Source organism: Myotis yumanensis, unplaced genomic scaffold (assembly GCF_028538775.1).
Source record: "Myotis yumanensis isolate MYYU_CA2020_CCGP unplaced genomic scaffold, mMyoYum1.0.hap1 SCAF_11, whole genome shotgun sequence".
Lineage (NCBI taxonomy): Eukaryota > Metazoa > Chordata > Mammalia > Chiroptera > Vespertilionidae > Myotis > Myotis yumanensis.
In genome coordinates this window covers 27,751,277-27,775,928 of record NW_027223762.1, presented here as the reverse complement: position 1 = coordinate 27,775,928, position 24,652 = coordinate 27,751,277, and the positions used below count along the sequence as shown (strand labels likewise).

Genomic DNA, 24,652 nt, shown 5'->3' with positions numbered 1-24,652 from the left:
CAGATGATGATATTTGAGGACTGAGTGAGGGAAGCATCTGTTGACACCACCGATGCCCTCGAACTAGTTCATCCGACTCAAATGGATGAGTGATCTCCCTTGACCTTCTGTTGACGCCTTTTCCAGAGCCTTGCCTCCAAAGTGTATCCCTCCTCTGGTCTGGACGTTTTGCGGCTGCCCAGTACCCCTGGGGTCCACCTCTTCCAGTTGGGCCGGGACTATAAGGAGAGAGGGCGGGGTTGCTGGAAGAAGAAGAAGAAAAAAAGAGCTCAGTAAAGGAGGGCGCACCCCGCCCGCTCCTGCCCACACCCCCCCGACCCTCCCTCCTCCCGCCCGGGCCCTTCTTTCTGCACCACGGGGTCCAGGACGACCGTGACCCTGTCGGCCCCGGCACCCCCCCGCCGCACCCCCGCCCCGAGCATGGGGACGGCGCTGCTGCAGCGCGGGGGCTGCGTCCTGCTGTGCCTCTCGCTGCTGCTGCTGGGCTGCTGGGCGGAGCTGGGCAGCGGCCTGGAGTTCCCGGGCGCCGAGGGCCAGTGGACGCGCTTCCCCAAGTGGAACGCCTGCTGCGAGAGCGAGATGAGCTTCCAGCTGAAGACGCGCAGCGCGCGCGGCCTCGTGCTCTACTTCGACGACGAGGGCTTCTGCGACTTCCTGGAGCTCATCCTGACGCGCGGCGGCCGCCTGCAGCTCAGCTTCTCCATCTTCTGCGCCGAGCCCGCCACGCTGCTGGCCGACACGCCCGTCAACGACGGCGCCTGGCACCGCGTGCTCCTGCGCCGCCAGTTCCGCAACACCACGCTGGTCATCGACCAGGCGGAGGCCAAGTGGGTGGAGGTCAAGTCCAAGCGGAGGGACATGACGGTGTTCAGCGGCCTGTTCGTGGGCGGGCTGCCGCCGGAACTGCGCGCCGCGGCGCTCAAGCTCACGCTGGCCGCCGTGCGCGAGCGCGCGCCCTTCCGGGGCTGGATCCGCGACGTGAGGGTCAACGCCACCCCGGCCCTGCCCGTGGACAGCGGCGAGGTGAGGCTGGACGACGAGCCGCCCAGCAGCGGCGGCGGCGGGAGCCCGTGCGAGGCGGGCGACGAGGGCGAGGGCGGGGTGTGCCTCAACGGGGGCGTGTGCTCCGTGGTGGACGACCAGGCCGTGTGCGACTGCTCGCGGACCGGCTTCCACGGGAAGGACTGCAGCCAAGGTAAGGCCCGCCCCGACCCGACCCGCCCCTCCCCCGGGGCCTCGGCCTGGGCGGGGGCAGGGGGGCTGCCTGCTCGGGACAGCGGTTCCGTGGGTGTCCAGGTGAAGCCCGGTCTCCGGCCTGTGCGCCTCTGCACCTCCCACCCACCGCTGCGCCCTTGGCATCCTCTTCAGGGCTGAGCAGCCTCGTGTGCAGGTTCCGTCTCCTCCCGGGAGTCCCTGTCCACCGGCCCTGCTTCCCACCTCGTGGCCGGGAGGATGCCCTGTGCCATCCGCTCCTTGGAGCCTTTGCCAGGCTGCTCCCCGTCTGCACCGGGCCAGGGCCCACCCGAGCCACCGCTGGGCTCGCCAACGTCACCTTGCATCCAGAGTGCACAGATGTCCCCCATGGGAGGCAGCTAGGCATGAGCAGATGGGGCACCCGTTTGGGGAGGAGTGAAGTGCAGAGCAGGCTCAGCGTGGCTGAGAGTCTCCACGTCGGGGCGCTTGGTGAGGGGCAGGGAGTCAGGACTCGTGGGCACTGCTGCGCCTTTTACAGGTCAAGCGTGGAGAACCGGGGAGGAGCATGTGAAGATTTTCTATGGCTACGACCAAGTCCAGCATTGGTCGGTTTAAAAGCACAACGATGTGACTTCTGTGGTTTCTAAAGTGGGAGACAGGCCAGCTCGTGTTTAGAAATGTTAAGAGATTTAACAGCATTTCTCAATCGGCAGATGCTTTGGGAAGCTGAATAGGAGAGGCATTTAGATGTTGCTGGGCTGGCAAGCGAAGAAACAGGGGGCTGCATGTGAAGGATGGCAAGAGATTATCTGAGGATAATCAGCAAATGGCATTTATCTGAGTAGTGGAGGCCAAGTTGTCATTTCTGTTGTTCTTAGGGATTGAAACAGTCTGGCATTTAAAATAAAATCAGATCTAAGTTTTATTTTCTCCCCTTGGAAAATTCAGTCATTAGTGTGTTTCTCCAGTGTCACTACATGACAGTGATCAAGGAACAGTATTGTTGTGGAAATACAGAAAAGCCTATGAACAGAAAGTGAGTGATATGAAACCAGTCAAACATGGATGTATCTGTGGCTGACCCGGAGAGAAGATGTCAGGGTCAAATCAAGGCAATCAACACATGGGCAAATGGTATTTACAGCTGAAATTTAAAGAGAGGTGAATTATTAAATCTGATTTTGAAAGCTGTAGGGCCTAAGCTCTATGTATGGTTGTATATTACTGTATGTCTTCTGGGTTTTTATTTTTGCTGACACTGCTAAGGGGAACTAGCCCTTGTAAATCTTATTAGATTTGGCAGTTCTCTCTCACCTGACTTTAAGAAAAAAGAAGGCTTGATACAATTTGTATTTGTTTAAACAGCAAAGGGAGATAGGAGGAGAAAAGCTGGTGATTAGGAGAGTTCCTGAGTTTATGAAAAAAAGTAAGAGGTTATTTTCTTGCTCTGTCTTCATGAGGGCTTTTGTTTTCATTATATTTTGGCTTAAGTCATTATAGAAGACTATCCCATGGCCTATACCACACCTCAGTGTGGCCAGTAAATTTCCATGGATTTAGCATCAGGCTTTGTAGTTATGTTTTATATAAATAAAGCAGTACATGTTTCCCTCTACCAAATCTAACTTAATTGTAAATCATGATTCAGATAACTACATGTGATGAGTTGCCATAATATAATTTGAAGTTGCATTCCTCTACACTGATGAATAGAAATGAATAAAAATGAACATTATTTTATGGCAAAAACTGCTGTAAGTATCCCAATGGCACTTTAAAATACAGAGCAGGCCATTTAATAAACAACACATAAGGTATAACTTCCTTAAATTATGAAACAAATATGACCCAGCTTGTGCTCTGTGGGAAGGTGTTTGAAATGACAATTTTACTTTTTCCATGTATTTTTAACATGGGATCCAGGGGTCATGTATAATCAGGAGTAGCTCAGATTGGAGAAAGCATGGCCACAGTAATATGTTGATGAGAAGCAGAATTAGATGTCTCTGGAATGCATTTTATTTTGCAAGTGGATAGCTCTTTTCAGAAGGGGAAGAATTTCAAATACCAAACTACATAACTGAACATTATAGTACCTGATGCATAAGGTAATTCAACCCAGAAAAGAAAATCCACCAGGATTGTCCTGGAGCATTGATTCATTGTGAAAATTTGAGCCTGAACCAGGAGTGCAGAGATCACCGCTAGTCATAGAAAGGAAACCAAAGGCTGGATTCCTTTGATTATCTCAGGAATGGGAGACGGAGTGATAAAGGCTGTCTTTCTCCCCTAAAGGATTGGCTCCATTTTGATGATTTTCCCTGTTTTGTGTGTGTCAAGTGACTATTAAATAATTAATTGAGAATTGATGCCTCTCTCAACACCAATCATCTACTGATGGCTAGGGATAGATCATTTCTATTCAGATGAAGTATAAACAAAGCCCTGCCTCAGGCAGCATTTGCACTGATTGCCACATTCTTTAAAAAAAAACTAATTCAAAAACAGATAAATCCACATCCATTAGAGAAAATTCAGAAAAAAAAATTAACAGCAAACATTAAATAAAATTTAAATAATGGCTGGTGTCAACTATAATTTTTTTAACTTAATAAAAATGTCTAATATTATTTTAGTTGTCTTCATATTCAAAATACCACAAAGTTACTAGAGAGACAGTGAGACTAGTCTCTTTCTCCCTCCCTGGCCTAGAATGTCTTGAAACAATTTATGCATCTGTGAGTTTTTAGAATGTTTTTTTTTTTTTAATGAGTTCACTTTTATCCTCACTCTATTTATTCTGGCCTAGCAAATTTTATTTATTGATTTATGTAGTAATGGAAAGAAAATAAAAATAAAAGTTATGTGTCATGAACAAGTTAGTGGCAGAGCCTGGGCCCAAACACTGATTCTCTATCTCTGTATTATCATGTCTGCTGAATAAGATTTCTAGTTTATTAGGGTTGATATTTTTTCAGGTTCAGGCATCAATTAAGAAAAAATATATATAAGTGGCTGATGGAACGGAACTAGCTTATGCATCAGTTCCATTCTTTGACCCTTAAAGTCAGTCCTGGAATGGAACTATCTAAGAATGTCATCTTTTCTCAATGATGACCGCTTGTGGGGTACATAGCTTTTTTAGTTAATCATACTCATCTAAGGGCCTCAGGGACATTATTATTTAATAAGTTTCCACTTAAGAGGACTAATAGTTTCCTAGCACCTTAAAGAATTAGTGAATTCCATGGCTACCTACCTTAAAATGAGAATAAAAGGCTGATCAATGACAAATTAAGTTAAACTTTTTATGATTTCCACGTCCAGGTTTCATGTATTTCAGGATCATTTATATTAAAATTCCATACAAGACTCACTCTGTCTCTTTTGTTTACATCCCCTGTTTAAATAGCCATAAACACATATGGCTCGTGATGGTTGATTGCTTAATATTAACAAACATGGCAGTGTGATGGATGCCATTTAATAAAGCCTCTGTATTTTCTGACTTTACTAAGAGGACCAGATAGACAACCCTATTTACTCATTTATTTACTCATTCATTTCTTAAAATTGAGGGCTTTGTATGAGCCTGAGTACTAGACTCAGGCGATAAAATGGTAAACTCTCAGAAATAGTTACTTTCTTCACAGACTTGCATTCCAGTGAGGAGGCACAATACTTAAAAATAAATAAATAGATGGGAATTTTAAATGGTAGTATTTTGGAGAACTTATATACAGTATTGTGATGACTTAAAATAGTGTGAACTGAACTAATCAAAACAGGTCGTACTGAAGAGTGATCTCTAAACTACAACCTAAGAGATGGGAGCGAGTTAACGAGGTAAGGGCAGGGAGAAACATTAGGTACAGAATCTTGGTGCAGGAGATGGCATGGTACATTCAAGCAATTGGGAGAAGTTTCTTGAGTAGGGAGCTCTTAGAGGGAGCAGGACCAGACCATGCAGGGCTTTCTAGACCTTGTCAGTGATTTTAGTCTTAATGTAAAAGTGGTAGAAAAGCACTGGAAGGAGTTTTGTGTGGAAGGTGAGGAGGAGGATGCCATTATTATATTTATATTTCAAAAATGTCACTCTGGCTGCAGTGTATAGAACAGATTGATAGCGGGCCAGAGGAAACATTACTTTCTGTTTGTCAGTCAACAACATTTGTTAAGCACCCACTGTAAGCTGTGGACAGAACTAGGGCACATAGAGAAAAACAAGGTTCTTTCTCTAAGGAAGTTAGAATCTTTGTCAGTTTACTTACGTGGAGAAATCTAAGGCTCTTCGTTGTTTGGAATACTTTGGTTCTATCTGTAAAAGCAAAACATTCTTTGAACCTTTTTGTGACTTGTCATGTGGTTTCTGGCAGATATACCCATTGGCTCTTAAGGCTCTGGGGCCCATTGGCAATGTCATATTTTATTATACCCTCAAGTACCTTGCTAAACATGTCTTTCTTGTGACAGTATATATTGGTTGATTGATTCTGGGCTTTCAATATTTTAACCACTACAATAAATGAAAATATTATGTAGATACTTAACATCTTCGTGAAGGTAAAAAAAAAAAAAAAAGCATTTACCATATAGGTAGGTACTAGACAAAAACGGTTCAGAGATTTTACCAGAGTTTTGTTTGAAGTCTACCATTGTAGGGTAAGGCGCATCATCTGTGATGAGAAAGCTTGGAGTGCCATGGAGAAGTCCATCAATAATTTTGATATAGATAAAATATTCTGGGAAGCTCTTAAAGTGAAAGGCATCTATCAGGTCTAGCAAAAAAAGTTTATCTCAACTATAAATTAATATCCAAAATTGAGTTATGACTCTAGAATGCCACAAATGAGGTGGAATGTATTATTTTGAGTTTTTAATTGTTTTGAGATGCAATTGTAGTGTAGAGGTTAAATTGTACAGACTCTGGGGCCACACTACCTTATTTGAGGGGTTATACACTCAAACTTATATTCCTCAGTTTTGTCATCTGAAATTGGACTAATAATCATATTTCATAGGGATCTTATCGAAGTTAAGCAGATGACTTTATGTCAAGTTTTGAGAACAGTTGCCTGACGCATAGCAAGCATTCTGAAGTGTCTACTTGGTATTTCTGTTCTAACTACCACCACCATCACTAGCACCACTACTTCTCCTGATACCATTTTTTTAGGGGCACTTTCTAGCACAATTCCAATATGGATCTTTTTTTTCTCTTTTAAAATAAATTGTAATGTCATAATAATCTTTGATTAGCCCCAAAGTTTCAACTTAAAAATAAAGGTAAATTATAAAGACAGTGCCGTCTGTTTTACACAGTTGTGCTCTAATATTACTTATGTCTAGTTATGATTCAAACTATTTTTAAAAATGTTATTCTGTTTGAGAATTTTTACTATGATTAAGCAGCCTTTAATACAAAATCATTTGTAAAAACTATCACTTTCCACATAAACTAATACCTTTAACCATCCCAATCCTATACATAGTGATTTTTACTCTATTTATCCTAATGTATAGAGGAAGATATCTATCCTATTTATAATTTGTCTTTGAGGCTCTCCTAGAAGTTAGTTATTTACAAGTATGCTGCAGAGAAGCTAGGTAATATATTTGAGCTTTAAAAGTTCAAATGAGATATTCTTACAGTTATTATGAACAGATTATATTTTCTATCATAAGATTATATATATATATATATCCATTGAAATCATGTTTCAGTTTTGGATATCATTAAATGAATTGTGATAATTTAACTGATTATTTAAAAAAACCCTCCTGATTGACTATAGAAAAGACTTTATAATATTTCTGTTATTCTTAACTGCATTGTGTGAATTAGGACCTTGAACCATACTGGTTCCTGAAAACAGTTATTGACCCCATTCTATATCCCTTTCTCAGTGAGCATGTGGTGGCTACACTGGTTTTAGGGTTAACTATAAATGTGCATTGAAAATTAGGCTTTATCATAGATATTCAGGCTTTGTTTTAGTACGGAGATATAATAAACTTTCTAGTAGAAGCTGCTATGCAAACTGTACTTTAAAAAAGTACGCAAGTATTTTTTGACTTAATTCAAAATAAGTCATTCTTGCATTCTAAAAGTGTAGTTCATGATGCACAACATACTTTTTGTGTGTATTTCTCTGTAATTTTATTGCTGAGTCCCATTTCTGTTACTTGGAAGCACAGGAATCAGTAACTTCACGGTTTTGCTGAATAGTACGTCTTGAAATGTTTCAATTAGGTTTTGAAAGAAAGATTTTGTTTGTTGCTTTAGAACCTTTCAGAAATTGCAGGGCTTTTTGTTTTTTCTCTGTTACACATGGATTCCATGTATGTTTACTTGAATATGAGAACAGGTGCAATGCTGTCTCATTATTTTCCTGCCATGTTATTATTTACACAATATGTGTAAACAAAATATAGCATGGGATCTAAAAAACTAAATTCAAGACACAACAGTGCCTCTAAACCACTGTTAAAAGTAGAGTAAGGCCACCAATGTTTATGCTTTATTTTCAATATTGTAAATGGAGAAACACTTAATCGGACTACTAATGTATTGTAAACTCCTGCTAACCTACCTCAGGATATTTGTGAGTAGCTAATAGAAGTAAACTCTCAGAAAAACATCAAAATTTGAAAGAAAAGTCCAATGGCAGCAGGGAAGATAAGCTCTAGGATGTTAAGAATGTTAACACTGATAATGTTAAACACGGTTCTGTAAATCTACCTTGGGGTCATTTTAGATAATTTATACTCAATAGTATGCATTACTTTTGGTAGAATTCTCATATTACACATTGATACATAAATACAGATAAACTGATTGAAGAGAACATTGGTCCCCTTGTTCCTCATGTGTGAAACCCAATGAAAAAGTAATTTAAGGCAACAACTATATGAGTGCCTATTATATGATTCTATTTTCATAAAGTTCAAAACAGACAACTAACCCATGGTGATATAGGTCAGAATAGAGGTTACCTTGTAGTGGTATTGACTAGAAGAAAACACAGTGGAGCCTTTGACTTGATCTGGATGATGGTTGCATGGATATATATATTTATAAAAATTCACTGAACTATACACTTAAAATTTCTTTTCTTTACTGTATAGAATTATACAAAAATGCTGCTCAGTGAGTATCAGTGCCCTGAAAACATTAAAAAATTTACTTACAAAGGAATTCATATTTTAAAATTTTAGGTAAGAGTCAAATATTTATAACAAACCCAAAGACCATTTCAGAGAGCAAGTGTATTTATATGTGAATAAATCTAACAGAAACAAGTATTCTGTTTTAAACACCTGTACAACCTTTGATCTTGTTTCCAATTTCTGTGTCCTAATAATGGAAATTAGACATAGGTTCTTATTTTACATTTGCATCTATTGAGTGAAAGTCCTACCAACATATTCAAGTAATGTAAGTTTTCCAATTAGGAGGACTTAACTGCGGAAATTTTGAATAATTGAGTGATGAGAATGTTATAAGAGCTCAGTGCATTTTTAAATTAGTGATTGGATATTGGAGGAAACATTGCTAGTCTGACCATAAATTCCATAATACTGTCTAAGTCTAAAAATGTACATGATTTCTCCACCAAAGTATTAGGAATCACATTATTTTGAAACGTGTACTGGGTACCCTTCCTTTAATGGTGCTATAAGCACCTCTTGAATTCAAATACATTTAAAATCATTCTGTTTAGAATCACAGTAGTTATTGTAATTTAGTGCTTACTGAGTGAAAAGCACTGTACAATGTGTTTTCTCCATTTTATTTATTCTTATGACATCCTACTTGAAAGGGTTTATAAAATTCCCATTTATAGATGAGAAAATTGTGGATTAGAAAGGCTAACTTGCCCAAAGTTCTATAGGTCATTGGCAGAGCCTAGGTGTGCCCCTTGCCCCAGCAGGCAAATCTGTCCATTATATTACATAGCACGTGCCTTTTACTTAACAAATAGCTAATGGATGCTGGGAATTTGTTCACTAATTGCCAATTTGGTGCTAATTTGAATGGCTGACATATAATAAAGGTTTTAGCATTGAAGATTGTGGCAGACCCTTAAATTTCCTGCCATTTCCTAATGTCATAATAATAAAGAAATGGAATAGCTTGTAAGAATTCATCATACTTTGTTCCTGTAATTTGCTTATTTACTTCTTTAGTGGACTTACTCAAATTCTGCTTAATGTGTTGATTCTACTCTAATGTAAGAAGTAGTAAAGCCCCAGTATATTGTGTCTAAAGAACATTACAACTAATTCTTGGCCTTTTGAATAAAAATCCTTAGTTTTCACAAAACAAGCAACTCAAAATTTCTATTCATTTCAGAGGTTGGGAGATAAAATTATTGAAAACATCCAAGTCCATGGTGATTCAGCACAGATGTAAAGACCTAGCCCAGTCACATCTGTAGATAGTTCGTGAAAGTTGCTGAGTTAGAACATGGTTCTGCTGAAGATAGAGATGATGGTACACAGGGCACTTAATTGAAAATACAGAATGAGAAGATAGTGTCTCTTTTTGGATAAGTGAATTTGGCTTTCCAATGCATTGCCTAAAATGGAACTCAGGAGCTTTTCTTGGAGTTTAGAAAGATATTCTCTGTGCTGTTTCTGGTATATATGAGAAACTATTATTGGAGCAGTGGGAGGAAAACAAGTCTGACCTGGCAGGCCAAAGTTGCTGACCCAGTCCCTTGTCTTGTTACTGGTGCTCAAAACTATCTGGCCTGTAATTAGAAATACACTGACAGCATAATAGCTGGCAAGTGCTACTTCAAATAGCCCTGTCTCAGGCTGGTTCCCAGCATGGATCCCTTGGTCCAAAAGTTAGAAGAGGAGCTGCCAAGAAGCAGTTGCTTCACTAGCATTCTGATGTCAGGAGGGGCTTTCTAGGTTTAATTTTAGACATAATGAATTCTGGGTGGATGGCAACCCATAAAGGAAGCGGCTACTCTTGTTCCTGACCTAACAATACCTGGCCTTGTATGTGGAACTAGCTAAGCTTAAGTGTTCATCAGACATTGCTAGATTCAGCAGAATGAGCCACCCTGGTCCTGCAGTGGCAAGGAAATTAAAGACTCATGTTTTTCTTCTAAGTAATGATGTCTCTCTATAATTAAGCATGCTGGGACTCTCCTTAGGGAAATAGCTGGCATGGCGGCATATAAGTATAACTGTTGTGTGGAAGATACTGCTGTTCAGTTTAAGCTCTTTATCTTGAATACAAAATGGTTTGCTTTTTATTAGCAAATAATGTAATAATTTACTTAAAATTATTACATGTGATGACTAAGGTACTAAATGTTTAATTTGTCCAGTTAAAAATATTGTAAAGTAGGAAGTTATATATTGTATTTTATGACCCAAATGCACAATTCAATGTGTAGGAGAATACATCTACAGATCCTTATTGGGCCAACTTTATGTGAAAGAAAAGCATTGAGGTATTTTAAAATAATGAGACATTGCCCCGGCTCGGTGGCTCAGTTGGTTGGAACATTGTCCTGTACACCTTAAAGGTTGCAGGTTAGATTTCAGGTCAGGGCACATGCCTATGTTGTGGGTTCTGTCCCTGGTAGGGGCATATACTGGAGGCAACCAATCCATGTTTCTCTCTCACATTGATGTTTCTTTCTCTCAAAGCAATAAAAACATATCCTCAAGTGAGGTTTAAAAAATAAATTTTAAAAAATAATGATATACTTACCTTTGATATATAAATGTGTATGTGTGTATATGTATATCAATGCATGTATATATATATATATATATATATATAAACATGACATACACAAGAACATCACATAATGTATGCAGATATGTTATTTTTAAAAAGTCTTGCAAATAAAATCCTCAAAATATGTATTGTTTAAACATGTCATTAAAATATAATGTCTTTAGGTCTCTCTCTCTCTCTCTCTCTCTCTCTCTCTCTATATATATATATATATATTTTTTTCTACACAAGACCTTAGACACCTAAAATATCTATCCCTATTTTAAGATAAATGCCTTTGTGTGATCAGACATGGTGTTAAGAGATTTTGAGGTTTCTGCAAAGGAGCATTTTTATATCATCAACTAGAGGCCCAGTGCATGAATTCATGCACCAGTGAGGTCCCTTGGCCTGGCCTGCGGGATTGGGCTGAAACTGACTCTCCAACATCCCCCGAGGGGTCCCGGATTGCGAGAGGGCACAGGCCAGGCCAAGGGACCCCACCCATGCACGATCGGGGCCGGGGAGGGATCATGGGAGGGCTCCAGGGTGTTTCCAGCCTGTCTCACTCAGTCCTGATTGGACGGACCCCAGCAGCAAGCTCACCTACCAGTTGGAGTGTCTTCCCCCTGGTGGACAGTGCACATCATAACGACTGGTTGAGCGGTCCACTGTCTGCCCCCTGGTGGTTAGTGCACATCATAGTGAGCAGTTGAGTGGCCTTAGCATATCATTAGCATATTGCGCTTTGATTGGTTGAATGGCCAACCGGACAACTGGACACTTAGCATATTAGGCTTTTAATATATAGGATTAACAGCATTTCAACTGTTCCTGGGTGCTTTGTGAAAAAATGTTTTATGTCTTGCTCTAACATTGCTCTCACAGTTACCAAGAGTAATTTACTTTGATGAAACTTTATTCTTATTAAATTTAGCTATTACTTAACTATTTATTAAAGTGTGCCATAATTATGTCCCAGTAGGTGACAACAGTTAAGTTAATATCAATAATGACTTCTATAAAACATTCATACATAAGAAAACCAGGGGATTAAACTTATTTACTGAGCTCCCAATGAGTTCAATACTATAACTCAAGACTACCACAGGAATATTTTGAAACAGCCTTTTTTGAAAAGCCAGTGATAGCTCTGAAACCTCTTTTACCAGAGTAATTAGGAAATCTATAACAGTTTTCATTTTCAATGTTTAAATGTCATAAGCTTCAGAACATGCTTCATTGGTCAGTGTTAACATTATATGAAACTATCTTCCTGTGGCTGCTTAAACCTTTATTTCAATTAGAATAGTAGAGTTAAATTATTATGGCTTTCTTACTTCTATCACAGTTTATATTTTTTGGCTTCAAATAACATTTAAAGTTTTTTTTATTGTTTGCATTGAATCTATTGTTTTTTCTTCTACTCTCTACATTGACTTACTTTGTAAAAGTACTGGCAAAGGTAGAGCTTCAGGAATTAGAATTATTCTTCATCTGGAAATGTTACTCCTCTGTGACTGTTAGTTGAGAGCTGTGCACTTTCTCAGAGGTCGTTGGAAATGAAGAGTGTTGGGTACCTCCCCTTCTCTCAGGCCTCAGATGTTTTTCATCCTGGACAAAATTCTTGTTTGTTTGACACAGGAAAAATGTTGTGTTTCATCCTAAACAGAAACAATAAAGATTTGGATTGGGGCCAAATATACTATATCCTGGAAATTCTTCTGCTCACAAGAGACAGAGGATGGAGGGATAGTGTGTCCTCAGGGACGCTATAAAACTTGTAATGTGTAATAATTGAGAAGATGAGACCAAAACTGAGAGAGAGCGTAATGGAACAAAGGAGAAAAGAAGATGACTGGGCGGGGAATGAGTGTTGGAGAAGAAGGGGAGAGAGAGAGAGAGTGAGAGAGAGAGAGAGAGAGAGAGAGAAAGATAGAGTGACTCTAATTTGAAACAATCAAAACATTGAGAACTGGTGATTTAAAAGATGAAGAATCACACTTCTTGTTAGCAGAAGAGGGGACTAGACCCGTGGTCGGCAAACTGGCTCGCGAGGCACATGTGGCTCTTTGGCCCCTTGAGTGTGGCTCTTCCTAAGCCTTAGGAATACCCTAATTAAGTTAATAACAATGTACCTACCTAAATAGTTTAAGTTTAAAAAATTTGGCTCTCAAAAGAAATTTCAATCGTTGTACTGTTGATATTTGGCTCTGTTGACTAATGTGTTTCGACCACTGGACTAGACCATGGATTTCTTGACTCTAGCTCTGGGATTGAGTTGCAGAGAATTGGAGGAAGAAAAGGATAAACACAATATTATCTACACTTCAGCCATAGGAGGTATAATCATTCTATATCTAGGTTCTGGCATTGTGTCACTGGACTTTTTCTTACCGACTAATAATAACAACACTATTAGCAAAATCTTACATAATTCATACTCTGTGTTAGGCACTATTTTAAGCTCTTTGCACATTAATTATTTTAGGCATTGACACAACCCTATAAGGTAGATGCTGTTTCCTCCATTTCACAGATGAGAGGACTGAGGCCCAAAGAGATTTTCTTAAGTTGCCCACATTCACACACTAGTGTTTTGCAAAGCTGGCATTTGAGACAAGGCTGCATGACTCCTGAGACCATGCCCTAAACTTCTAATTTCCTTTTTTAATAATAAAGTAATAACTGATTTTATGTCCTCCACACTGTTTTACAGATGAGAATCCCCCCTGTTTTTAAAAGATGTCTGCATAAGCTAATGCAATTTCATATATATGTATATATCTTCATCTCTCAGTATTCCGTTTAAGTGTCTAGTAACTTTTCCTGGGCAGAATTTCTTCCTTAAATTTAATGAAAATCCTTTCTCTGCTGACATAAATTAATTTCTTCTTGTTATGCCCTCAGTGGAAATAAAATTTATGTTGTTAGTATCCCTTCAAATTATGTTTATCTGCCTAAGAGAAAGAGTGCTGTCCTGACTGAGCTAAACACAGTTCAGATCCCCCTTCTGTGGAACTGGTGCGAGTTCAGCCTCCTTCCCCCAGTAGCTGCCTGCTTTAATTATTTCACTCACTATCACTTTGACTGGCTGATGCTCTCCCCAAGGCGCGCTCCGGAAACGCAGTACTGTCCTCTGAATCTGTTCATCACAGGGGCACTACTTTCAGTGATCCCTTAACCTTTCTTCCTGCTTCTGTCTGACGTGCTAATTTCCCACTGTACCGTAGAAAGGGCCCGGGCAGGGACTTCATCAAATCCTTAGTAGGCTGTGTTGTTGCCTGTTGGTTTGAAGAAAATGACTGTCACTGGTGTCTGCACATCAGGCAGTCCAGAATTGTATACAGAGAAAAGTGTTGATAGCATTACATTTGTAAGCAGGAAAAGTGGGTCAGGAAAATATGAGCTGACAAACAGAAATAAAAGAATTTGGAGTAAGGAAAACTGGCAGTGGTATTCTGGTCCACAGAGGACTAAACAATGGAAATAGGTTTGAACAAGAGCGTGTTCATTCTGGCATAAGGAAAGAGAAAACAGCATTTGCTATGGTTCTACTATAAATGCGAGAGCAGGCCAGCGGAAGGAAACGGGGAACAAATCCCTGTTCCTGGAGAGCCTTAACAATAGCTTAGACAGCAACCACTAGTCATAAATTGCTTAAGATTGCCCTTACTCTGATCAGAGGTATGGACTAAATGACCTTTAAAATATGTTCTCAGCTCTTACATATCAATGATCGTACTTTTTGGAATAACATATAAATCCCCCAAGTTTGAGATGAGGGTGGCCTAAAACAACCCCCCTCTAAAGCCTACCTCCTCCCCCCACAGAAAAAACTATTTCAAGAGTGTCTGAAGTTATAATTAACAGATGCATTTGAGTAAAATATGGCACCAACAGCTACAGAGCACTTGGCCTGTGAATTACTTCCGCAGTTGCCTTAACTTGCTGTCGCTGCACAGGAGTCCCGGGGATACACTGTGGGCAGGCTCTCTGACCACATGCTTGTGTTTGCCCTGAGCCAGCTGCCCCCGTTGTCCTCTTTACACGGTGGATTGCCCCAGTTTCATGTTTCCTTGAACGTGGTTGAGCTCGAGTTACAGCTCCTGCCTGCACCTCTCTCATTCTGCCGTCTCCAGGGTACGATCCCAGTACTGAATCCACCTCCAGCAGGTGTGATGCTCCTGCCCTGCCGCCCAGCTGCAGCGCCCCCAGCCCCGTTGCTCCCATATCAATCCTTTCATATCTGTGTCATTGCTCTTCCTCTGGGAAATAGTTCAGGATGGAAGGCGGGTGGGCACTGGTGTGAATTCCTCCTGGAGAAGGATGAGATAAGAGGACTGAACGATACTTTTTGAATTAAAAACGAAACAAAGAAAACCAAAGTAACAACCACTCCAAACATGAAAACACTTATGGGTACCCTGTCGTTTTCATGGTCTCCCAGTACAACCAGTGACACAAACCAGAAATCTAGCCTCATCTTTGACCCACCTATTTTTTGCCCATTCATGAATCCATTCATAATTTCAAAACAACTTGCTAAGAAGATATAATACACAAGATGAGATGTTGGTTCTTAGGCAGTGTTCACCTTTGTGTTTTCAGAGCTCTTGAAGCCTGAAAGTTTGGCAACACAAATGAAGTAGTTAAAACCTAAATACAAGTATAAAAATTCAGGGATCAGAAATGGGAATAAAACTCACTTTTAACCGTACTATATGATACTATAATAAAGCTCACATACGTGCTATTAGTGGTATTATTAATGATATCCTCAGTTGTGGTAAAAATGAGCTTTTTTGGAAAAATGCAGGCATAGCAGTGTGCCTCTGAAGAGTGAAAAACATATGGATCCTTTCAGAAATTACAGTTAATGGATTGTTTCACACTCTCTGAAATTGGGATAATTTTAAATTACCCTTATCCCTAGATTTTTCCATATTTAAAGAACACAGTTTCTAGAAAGTCATTAGAAAGTTACAGAGATGGATAGAAAAAGCACTGGATTAATAAACACTGAGTTTGTCATACACTATGAATATAAGGAGAGTCAGGAAACTTGTTTTAGTTTATGTCTTGGGGAACACTATATTTTGATCAACCACTGGTCTAAGAATTGGAAGGAGAAGTCGCCTTCTAATGAAGTAGGCTGGTGGATACATATATGCATGATTTCAATACAATGCAATCAATGCTGTCACTGAGATGAATATGTCGTGCTTCTAGAAGCCAGAAAATGAAAGGACCAATCATGTGCGCTCGGTGACCAAGTTTATTTGACTCTCTTGATATGCTATTTCAGGCTTTCATACTCACCCATCAGGATTATTGCTGTAATCTCTTTACTATTTTTCTTAATCCCAGGCAGTAATTCTCATTCTGCCACTTAAAGCCATTTCTCTCTACTACTGGAGTGATCCTTTCAAAGTAATATTTCGTCTTTGACTTGTAATGTCAAACTAATAGCCCATTTCAGAAGATCAGATGCACACTTCCCAAGGATATGTGTCATTCTAGGTTGACCATTCTGTTATAGAAATAAAAACAGAATGTTCATATTTTCAGAACAGAATATGGCACAAATGCTGCAGGACATATTCTGAAAGAATATACTAAAAGAGAGAACAATTGAATTTAAATATTCTATAATTCCAAGGATTACGTTTTTATTTGGATCCATTCCATTTGTCAGGTTGAACATTAATTTCCTGGTAATTAACAAAGGGATCCTAATAAGGTAAAAGGTCTGCAAGCAGATACAATGTTTCTTCTCAGCTGAGTGATTTCCGTTAATTTTCCATATACAACACCTCCCCAGCCTCACTCATCTCCAATCCCAAATTAGAAAATGTCCCAATAGGCCAGTTCTGTGTCTCAAATTTGTTTCATAGTCAGGTATTATTCTTGGAATGTCTCCTTCCTCTAAATGGAAGCCCCAGAAACATCTGAGAAGTTCCAAATGAGTGACAGGGCTTTCCTGCTTTACTTCATACACATGTATGTTATCAATAATTACTTAGTTGAGTCTTTAATTTGTCTAAATTTGTGCAGGCATAATGGAAACTGACAATGCAATTTTCCATTGAAAATTGCAAATGGATGACTAAGTTCAGCAATTCACCTCCTTCCCATTCCTTTTGTACAGATATCTTATGCTACACAAGGATTCATACACTTTGAAAATAGCTCATCTATATTCATTCACCCATGCATACAAATTGATTTGCATGCTCATTTTGCAGTTTCCAAATATGCATTTGTTGCATAAAGTTTTTCTTATTTAACCCAAAATGGCTCTTTCACCTCTTCTTCAAAAAAGTGCTTGCACATTTTCTATATAAATTTCTAAAAGCCTGAAGAGGAAAGGTTTAGATTAGATCTTGCCATTGCTCAGAATTTCTAATTCAGATCTTGTTTTTATGGGTCAGCTCCTTGAAATTACTCAGGGCAAAGTTGAAACTGGCAAGGATTTATTCAGACTACCCAGATTATTTATGAAGTCATGATTTTTATGGGAAATAAGATATTCAGTAGAATAATTAATTGATGGTTTTTTTTCTACTTTCCCACCAACTAGCTATGTTATTGGACATAGGTTTCTTAACTGTTTATCTCTAATATTTTCCATTTAAAAAACAACAACCACAAACTAAAGTTAAAACAATCTTGTGACTTACTCCAGCAAATAATACTAATATTAAATTAAAGGCAATCTTTTAAAAAGTATAAATATCTAAGTGTAAGTTGTTAAAAAATGTTTTGTGGTCATGACCGTTTATAACAAGCTAAGTTTGGGAAATTACCATTATTTGTATGGCTTTTAGTATTTACTGAGAATCTTTTCTGCATAATTAAAAATATATTATGTGATGTTAAATTATTAATATATGTTTTTAAATGCCCTGAGTAGTAATGTTCAAAAGGAGGAAGGGATATTTACTGATTGTCTGCAACATACTAGTATTATTAACTTTATCTATGTTATTGTATTTAATTCTCACGACCACAAATACGATTTATTTATCTTCATCTTGCATTTAAGAAAACTAAACCTCAGAATCCAAGGAGCAAGAAGAGATTTTGAACATAGGCTTCATTTGCCTCTGCACACCAGGTTTTCCCTGTGTCTCCACTGTCACCCCTGGTAGGTCTATACAGACAATCAAGAATCAACCGTCCCTGTTTAGAGATCGTAATAGCATTTGAGCTATTCTCAACCTTTGAGAGTATTTCTTTGGTTTGGAGTCACATTTACTTTAAGTTAATTTGACTTTTGTATTTCACTTTATACCTCATCTCTTTTATATGTAGGTGAATGAATTTACCAGTCTAATGACAGATCGCTAGTAATGACCAATAATTAACCATATTTATGGTTTCCAAAGACTTTTCAGGAAGATTGCGGACAAACCCCAACACTAGAAGGTCCCTGTTTTCTACTGTTATTTTTTTATCTGACCGTTAGTGTGTTTCTGGTTTTATGTCTTCTACTCTGTGAAAGTCATTTTTCTTTCCATTGTTTCTTTCTCTCTTAGGACTATATCACCTTGTGATTTTATTTTTTTTACATTTTGGTTTATTTTTCATCATGTAACATTTAAACAATATACCTACTAAGATGACAATTATTGAAAAGAAGGAAATATATCAGAGGATTCTTTCTTATCCTCCGCAGAACATCACTCTGGTCCACATTTTAGCTAATATGTTTTAAGATGATACTAGTATCTTAAAATTTACCTAGTTTAAGAAATTAACATTCATATAAAAGGACATTCTATGAAAATGTTTTTAACCAATACTACTCTTTCCTCCTTTTCAAAAATGTATTGTCAGAATTTTGCAAACATCATTTAAAAATAAATAAATAAAACACGAAGAAAATTATATAGGTAAATGTACATTTGTAAGTATATACTGGTTAATTACATATTATTTAGACTTTTCCTAAAACCTTAAACATTTCTAGGTACCTTAATTTAACATTGAAGTTGATTTTATAAATGACTCATAAAGAAAATATACTCCTAGTTTTTCTGTTATAACACCAAAACGTTTGTAAATAATTCAGAAATTATAGTGTAGTACACACATATTTGCCTCTTCTTAGATTTCAAAATCCCCAAGTGGTATTATATCAATTTTTCTTTGGGCAATATTTTTTTTCTCTGAATACTATCTGTGCATTTCAGATATAGTTCAGAAAATTCTAATCTTTGCTGATCTTTAATAATGAGCTGAGAAACATGTTCAATTGCATATCAAAACAAAGATAATCTGTTACAAAATTTAATTCTAAAGTAAAATTGGATCAGTAATTATAGCTTATTATAATATAGAAAGTGATAATTGATAAACTGGAGAGAATTTTTTAAGCATTTATGATATTTTTAGTAATACTTAAAGGATTAGATGGGCCTGGTAACTATACTTGGGGAGTTTATAATCTACAGGTAAATACAGATATATACAAGGTACAATACCATAGAGTGATCAACACTAATGTTAAAATACATGTAGCTCATATTTAGAAGGTAGAGAAGGCTTTTCAGAGGTTAAGGCAGCTAAGGTAAGACCTGAATGTGAATTGGAGTTAACTAAGGGAACAGAAGGGAAAAGAAAAATCACTTGCAGAAAGAGACTGTGCCTGAAAGTTTAGAATTTAGAATTTAGGGTTCACAGAGGAGAGATGGTGAAAGTGGCTAAATACAGGCTGCAGACTAAGCTTTATAAGTCTTGCAAGCTATGTTTTGGGGCATGGAACTTCTCCTTTGAGTATGTGTTGGAGTTTTAAGAACAGGAACTATTATAAAATTACATGTTTTCCATCTGTGGTGGTTGGGAATCTGCCAATACAGAAGGCCGACTTAATTTATATGCAGATTTTGGACTACCTGGGTGTTTGAAATCCCTAACCCTCTGAATTGTTCAAAAGTCAACTGCATAATTTTACAAAGACCACTGTGACTACAATTGTAGATCTTGGGTGGAAAGAAAATAGTCATGCATGCAACAGATGGAGGATCCTCAGAGGGAAGGGGAAAAGATCAACCAAAGACCTTATATGCATATATGTATAACCCATGGACACAGACAATAGTGGGGTGAAGTCCTGGGGAGGGGACAGGAGTGGGAAGCAGGGAGCAGGTTAATGTAATACTTTGTAAGCAATAAAGATAAATTTAAAGAAAAATTGGAAATAGCTATGGATGGAATTTACACAAGGACTGAGGTTCTCCTAAGCAATGTCTATGGCTGCCAATAGATGCATACATATTTTGATGATTGTTAGCGTTCACCATATCTAGAGACTCAACTAAATGTGTTGATTTGTTCTTGGGAAATGAGGGGAAGCATAAAACAGTGATTAGAATAAGAGTTAACTAATTGTCAAGTTGGGATGAAGAGGGTGAGGAATGAAAGTGAAGGATTTACCAGAGTGAAATCCAGAAGAAAATATAGGATGTAGATCCAGTTAACAGAGTAATCAATGAAAATGTCACAATAAAAAGTTGACTATTTTTGTAAACAGCTGGATATAGGCTATTATGCACATTCTAGTGGCTATTCAATATGTTCTTTTTCTGTGGAGACAATATTTATTCATGAAGTTGTACATCATCTGAAATTAATATCCCTCAGGACTTCGCCTCTTTCTTTAATTTGTTTCCATGCTTACCAAGTCTGCTCTCCATTCTTTTCTAAACGACCAGTTGTCATGGCATAAGAAAAGTGCCCTTCTAGATGGGTGAAGAGGAGATTCTCCCAGTTCCTGAGACTCCTCTCATTTCAAAATAATACATTTACATTAAAATTAGTAGGTAAGGGGAAAAAAAGCTAATATGCAAAGTGTCCCCTCAGGAGTTCGACCAGGAGATCTGGAGTTTGATTGCTCGCTATGACATGCACTGACCACCAGTGGGCGGTACGGAATGAAGGAAGGCCCTGGCTGGCAACCAGCAGCTGGGGAAGGGAGGCCCCAGCCAGCACTGGAAGGCCCCAATTGTCCCTGATCGCTGACCAGGCCTAGGGACCCTACCTATGCACAGATTTCATGCACTGGGCCTCTAGTTTACTTATAAAATCATATACTTTATAACGTTAATTTCATGGCCCCAGCTGGTTTGGCTCAGAGTATTGGCCTGCTGAATGAAGGGTCCTGGGTTTGATTCTAGTCAAGGGCTTATACCTGGGTTGTGGGCTCCATCCCCAGTAGGGGGAATGCAGGAGGCAGCCAATCAGTGATTCTCTCTCATCATTGATGTTTCTGTCTCTCCCTCTCCCTTTCTTCTCTTAAATCAATAAAATATATTTTAAAAAATAGTTGCTTTGATGAAGTTCATATATATTGCCTTGTAGTAAAATGTTAACTAGGTCTATGACATGCCCAAAGAAAATACAAAATACTGTCAAAAGGTAAAGAGAAGCGGACAAGGAACAACTGAAGACAGAAATAACCTGTATTGTAAGCAAACATTTATCTAGTGGCTGTTATGTTCTTTTCAGCTCTGCATCTATCCTTGTTTTGTTTGTTTTTTTCACCCAGAATCTGTTTATTTTTGCTGCCATTGTTTACCTAGCTAAGGCTTTGCTCATGGCTGCTGTATGAGCAGCAGTTTGCCTGATACCTGCTGGCCATCCATGAGAGAGTTAGCCACTCCCAGAGCTGCTGCTTCCTTGTTCCAATTCCAGAAACCTTAATAAATGATGGAGTTTTCTTTAAAAACCAGGAAATGGAGGTTGATTCAGGATAATGGATGAAGGCATGCTGGGAGGAAAGGGATTACTAAAATTGGTTTTTAGCAGGTCTGTGAAAAGAGAGCTCAAATGAGTTTAAAAGATGATATTTGAAATGGTTTGCAGAGGACAGTGAATAACAGCCACCACATTCACAAACTGAAACTTCAGAGTAATGGTGTTTCCTCTTGTTTGGTAACAGAAAGACAACTACTCAACTTCCCTCCCACCCTCCCTCCTTTTCTTTCTTTTTTTTTCCCTCTGATGGAATGATCTATTTCCTGTGCACCATGTACAGAGGAAGCTCAGAGATAATACCCTATTTAATTGCAATGCGTTTAGTTTATCTGATTATCTTTTGCATAGATGGTCTGTTTTTTTTTTTTTCCTATTAGAATTTCTTCCATGTGTTGTATAGTCATCCACAATCCTATGTGGATGTAGACTATAACTAAATAAGTCACATTGTAAATAGGATATTTTGGTGATTAAATGTGCTATTAATTTTTACAAAGGACATTTCAAGAAAATTTTAAGAGCCATCATAATCTCTAATCATTTTACTTTTCATTTTGAAATATTTAGTAATTAGCATCATATATAAAAATGACCTGAGACAATGCTCTCAATGGCATATGTTCTTTAGTTTAGTATTTAATTCAATACAGGTTAGATAATAATGTAAATTAGTTAAACATAGATCTCACATTACTGTAGTGTGTATCCCAGCTGGCCCAGTAGATAATGACAAGGATTTCACTTTGGTAAATCACAGTTAATTCAGGAATTCATAGTTCCTTCAAGATCCTCTATACTTGTATGCTTTACGTTATGAGGGCTGCATATAATAGCAGATGCTCAAGTGAGTAGAACTTTAGAATGCTTCAGCATAGATATCAGTAAAACCACTTCTCTTTCTTTTCAAAGATCATTAAATTTACCAGTTCCTTCAGCTGGAGGAATCTGCATATTAATGCTTTAATTCAGTATTAATTTTTGGTAAAATCAAGAAGAATTTGCTAAGAAATAAAAATACCTTTGAAAAAGATACAGAATCCATAGAATTTTGCAGTTACAAGAGGCCATGAAGGTTGTATCTGTTACAACCACTCTTTTTTAGCGTTGAACAAATTGAGGCAAAGACAAGTCAGAGAATTCTGACTTCATAGCCAGAACAAGAACAGAGGCCTAGCACAATTTCCACCATTCTATTTTCAGGGAGCAAAGAAAATAACACTTCAAAAATTTGTATTTCATCTTCTTGTACAGATGATGTAATGTTTCCGTTGATGTGTCTTCTTTTGTTCTTTTTCGGTTACATTAATAGAGAATTCTTACCCTCTCTGGCCTGATTGGGAAACTTCCTTACTAGGTAAGAGGATTTTAGATTCATACCTAAGCTCTTTATATGCACTATGAAATAATTGTGTTTTTCTTAGGGAAAGCTTTTTTTTTTTTAGCACATCCATCATTATAGCAATCTCTTTGTATTATGGAACATAGGAGCAATGGTGGAATACAGCAAATAAATCAACATCCTCACAATATGGAGTAAGATTCTGTTTTCTTAGGAAGGTATGTCAGTTGATGAAAATAGTACTTTCCTAGAAACACTACATTTTAATAGTGGCTTCTGATTGTATTATAAAAGTTTTTAATGTATTCTGTCAGACAACATTTAGGAAATGCCATTAAATATAAAATTTTACTTTTTCACATCAAGAATGAAATAAGACTGCTGCCCATATTAGACAATGCCATGAAGGGGGAAGAGTTTATTTTTTAATAGTGTTTCTTGTGCCTAAATTTTGATAAAATAAAGTTCAAGTGTTTCTGTCAGAGTATTATTTGAAAAGAAGAAAAAAAAATACGCCTAATTGATCTCTCTTTAGGGGAGCTCACTAAAATTGGTGAAGGAGGTCAAAGCCTAAGTGATTCATTCATTACAATTTTAATAAATGGGTGGGTCTGTTTTTTATTTTAAGTCCGCTATAGTGCAATAATGAAATTAAGCTTGCAGATAAAAGACTTGCAGATGCCTTTTTATCAAATTGCTGTTTTGGAAAGACACCAACAAAATGATGTCCTAAGTTGATTCTTCCTCTCCCCTCTGGCTTCCATTTGAACTCTTGTTCTTAAAGTTCTAGCAACACAGTTTTCTTTTCTGGAAGAACAACTTAATATATGATTTTTTGGCCGTAAACTTTCGCACCCTTGCAAGTTCCAATTCCATTGTTCTGTGCTCTACTTTTAAATTATAAATTACTAGTGGCCCGGTGCACAAAATTTGTGCACATCAAAAGGGGATTAATTAGAGGAAATATTTTAATATTGCTATTTGCCCTTTCTCTATAATAGAAGTGTCAGAGATGAAAGAAAATTAGTAAATGTATACGAAAATCTTCCTCCTGTCAGAGTCTGGGGCGCATCATGGGACCCAGAGTCAAGTCCCCAACCACCCACGTGTGCCTCAAAATTGTGTGAGACCCAGACCCGGCTGGCCCCCCGCATTGGTCTAGATCCCGAACGGGATGGTCCCCCCCTTGTCAAGCCCCACTGGGCAGAGGGCACAGCCTCAGGTCCCCTGGCCTGGTGCCATGAGGGGGCCGCAGCCTCAGGTCCCCAGTCAAGCCCCACTGGGCAGGGGGCACGGCCTGAGGTCCCCTGTCAAGCCCCATGGGGGCGGGGGAGGGGAGAAGCCTCAGGAAACCCCACCTCCGCTGTGGGCGCAGCCATCTTGTGTTATGGAAACAAACCCCCCTGACCACCACCCCCCTGCCTCCACTGTGGGCACCGCCATCTTTGTGGCAGAGTGATGGTCAATTTGCATATTTCTGCTTTATTATATAGGATGCTTGATTTATCTTGTATCAGGAACTAGGCCTGTGTCTGATGGGGAAACAGAAAACTGCAGGAGTAATTAAGTAGTGGCCACTATATGTTTTCTATCATTTCTCATCTTTTGTAAAT

General features: G+C 38.7%; 1 protein-coding gene across 20 annotated transcripts in view; it reads left to right on the top strand.

Moving 5' to 3' along the window:
• The first annotated feature begins 363 nt into the window (after window positions 1–363).
• NRXN1 (neurexin 1) overlaps window positions 364–24,652 on the top strand; it is a 1,006,580-nt gene continuing 982,291 nt past the window's right edge. For 15 of the 20 annotated variants that reach the window (XM_070429200.1, XM_070429197.1, XM_070429193.1 and 12 more), the window contains exon 1: window positions 373–1,195. In XM_070429200.1, the coding sequence (XP_070285301.1) occupies window positions 421–1,195 (775 nt within the window). In that variant the 5' untranslated portion in view covers window positions 373–420. Of the gene's footprint in view, window positions 1,196–24,652 lie in introns of all 20 variants that reach the window. The other 5 variants (XM_070429185.1, XM_070429195.1, XM_070429182.1 and 2 more) reach the window with 3 other exon arrangements.